This window comes from Nanorana parkeri, unplaced genomic scaffold, assembly GCF_000935625.1.
Source record: "Nanorana parkeri isolate BGI_ZX_2015 unplaced genomic scaffold, ASM93562v1 scaffold4341, whole genome shotgun sequence".
NCBI lineage: Eukaryota > Metazoa > Chordata > Amphibia > Anura > Dicroglossidae > Nanorana > Nanorana parkeri.
Window position 1 is genome coordinate 1248 of NW_017310604.1, and position 2038 is coordinate 3285.

General features: G+C 53.9%; 1 protein-coding gene across 1 annotated transcript in view; it reads left to right on the forward strand.

Annotated features, from left to right (window-relative positions):
* Positions 1 to 233: 233 nt before the first annotated feature.
* LOC108803854 (alanine--tRNA ligase, mitochondrial-like) overlaps positions 234 to 2038 on the forward strand; it is a gene marked incomplete at its 3' end in the record, with an annotated part of 16199 nt that continues 14394 nt past the window's right edge. The window contains exons 1-2 of the mRNA XM_018575652.1: positions 234 to 519; positions 1670 to 1858. Of these exons, the coding sequence (XP_018431154.1) occupies positions 307 to 519; positions 1670 to 1858 (402 nt within the window). The remainder of the gene's footprint in view (positions 520 to 1669; positions 1859 to 2038) is intronic.

Here is a 2038-nt window from a genome sequence, read left to right on the forward strand (position 1 = left end):
GTAATGGGTAAGATCATCTGCAGGCATACCAGGGGCCAGTCCGAATGCCTTCTTATACACAGCTTCCTGATTACAGGTCCTCTTCATTTCCCATTATACTTCAGCATCATGTTCCCTGTATATCACAGCCAAAAGAAGACATGACTGCCCATAGACCTGTGTCAGATGATCACAATGTCCTGCACCATTTTCCAATGTCACCTTCAATGTTTAGATAAAGTTTTACAATACAAACTCCCTCCAATCGCCACACAGAACTCAGCGCATGCGCAAATCCCGGAGCGGCCTCCACTTGCCAGCCCCAAGATGGCGGCTCCCTGGCGGCTGTTCCGCGTCCGCTCAGCCTGGCTGTCACGCCGGTGTCTGTCCTCCTCCTCCGCCCCCCCGAGCTCAGCCGCCATCCGCAGCACCTTCCTCAGGTACTTCGAGGAGCGCCACGGACACCGGCACGTCCCGTCCTCCCGGGTGCGGCCCCGGGGGGACCCCAGCCTGCTCTTCGTCAATGCGGGCATGAACCAGGTGACGTCACGTGACAGGGGGCGTGTGTGTGGGTTGTCATAGTGAATGAAGCTGGTGGGCGTGTGCGCCGTATGATTGACATCTGAGAGGGCCAATGGGAAGCCAGAGAAATGCAAATTGAGAGGAGGTGCTCTACAGACAATATATAATTAATAATAATAATCATCATTATAATATGTTCATTATGATTATATTACTGTTGTATTTTATTTATATACTACGTTATTATTCTGAATACACTGAGCTCATAGGTGACCCTGGAACAGGAAGTGTGTATAGCGGGGTCACTGCTAGTATTATCATCATCATCATCATCTTTTATTTTCACGTATGCTATATTTCCATTCTGTGGGGTGCCCATGTGTGACCCCAGAGCAGGAAGCGTGTGTATGGCGGGGTCACTGGTCTCCTATCATCAGTACTATTATACGAGTGGTGTCATTCTCATCCTCGGATTTGGGGGTCTGCCTTAGATCCCAGCAGGACGGAGAACATACCCCATCATCTTCTATTGGGGACCCCAACACCATTTTTTCTAGGGAGGGGCCCCTCATATTTGTCTCACAATGACACCTCAGGGGCCCAGGAATGGTGTTTTGGTAGGGGGGAGCAGGATAAGTTAATGGTGGCCCCTCTCCCAGTAAATCGGTTCATGGATCCACTTTACGTCTCGCCTGGAGCCCCTGGAAGGGGGAGCTCTGCCTTTTGGGGCGACCCTGCCTCAGCCGAGATGACCCGAGCAACTGGAACAACGGTGGTGGGGAGTAGTGATGGGCTCGGGGTGTGTTCGCAGCTCCACGTGCTGTGCTCGCCAGGTAGCTGACAGCGCCAGTCTCTGACCCTCTCCTGTACTATGTCCCCAGTCTCTGACTATCTCCTGTACTATGTCCCCAGTCTCTGACCATCTCCTGTACTATGTCCCCAGTCTCTGACCCTCTCCTGTACTATGTCCCCAGTCTCTGACCCTCTCCTGTACTATGTCCCCAGTCTCTGACCATCTCCTGTACTATGTCCCCAGTCTCTGACCATCTCCTGTACTATGTCCCCAGTCTCTGACCATCTCCTGTCGGTTGTCATGGTGCGGCTCTTCTCCTGTCGGTTGCCATGGCGCGGCTCTGTAACACTCTTGGTAACGTCTTTCCTCTTGCAGTTTAAGCCGATGTTCCTGGGCACGGTGGACCCGCGGAGCGAGATGGCGCAGTACCGCAGGGTGGTGAACAGCCAGAAGTGTGTGCGGGCCGGGGGGAAGCACAACGACCTGGAGGACGTGGGCCGGGACGTCTACCATCACACCTTCTTCGAGATGCTGGGGAACTGGTCCTTCGGGGATTACTTCAAGGTGCGTCCTCCATGTGCCCCTCAACCAACCTTTGCAGCGTCCCACTCTCATCCTCCATGTGCCCCTCAACCAACCTTTGCAGCGTCCCACTCTCATCCTCCATGTGCCCCTCAACCAACCTTTGCAGCGTCCCACTCTCATCCTCCATGTGCCCCTCAACCAACCTTTGCAGCGTCCCAC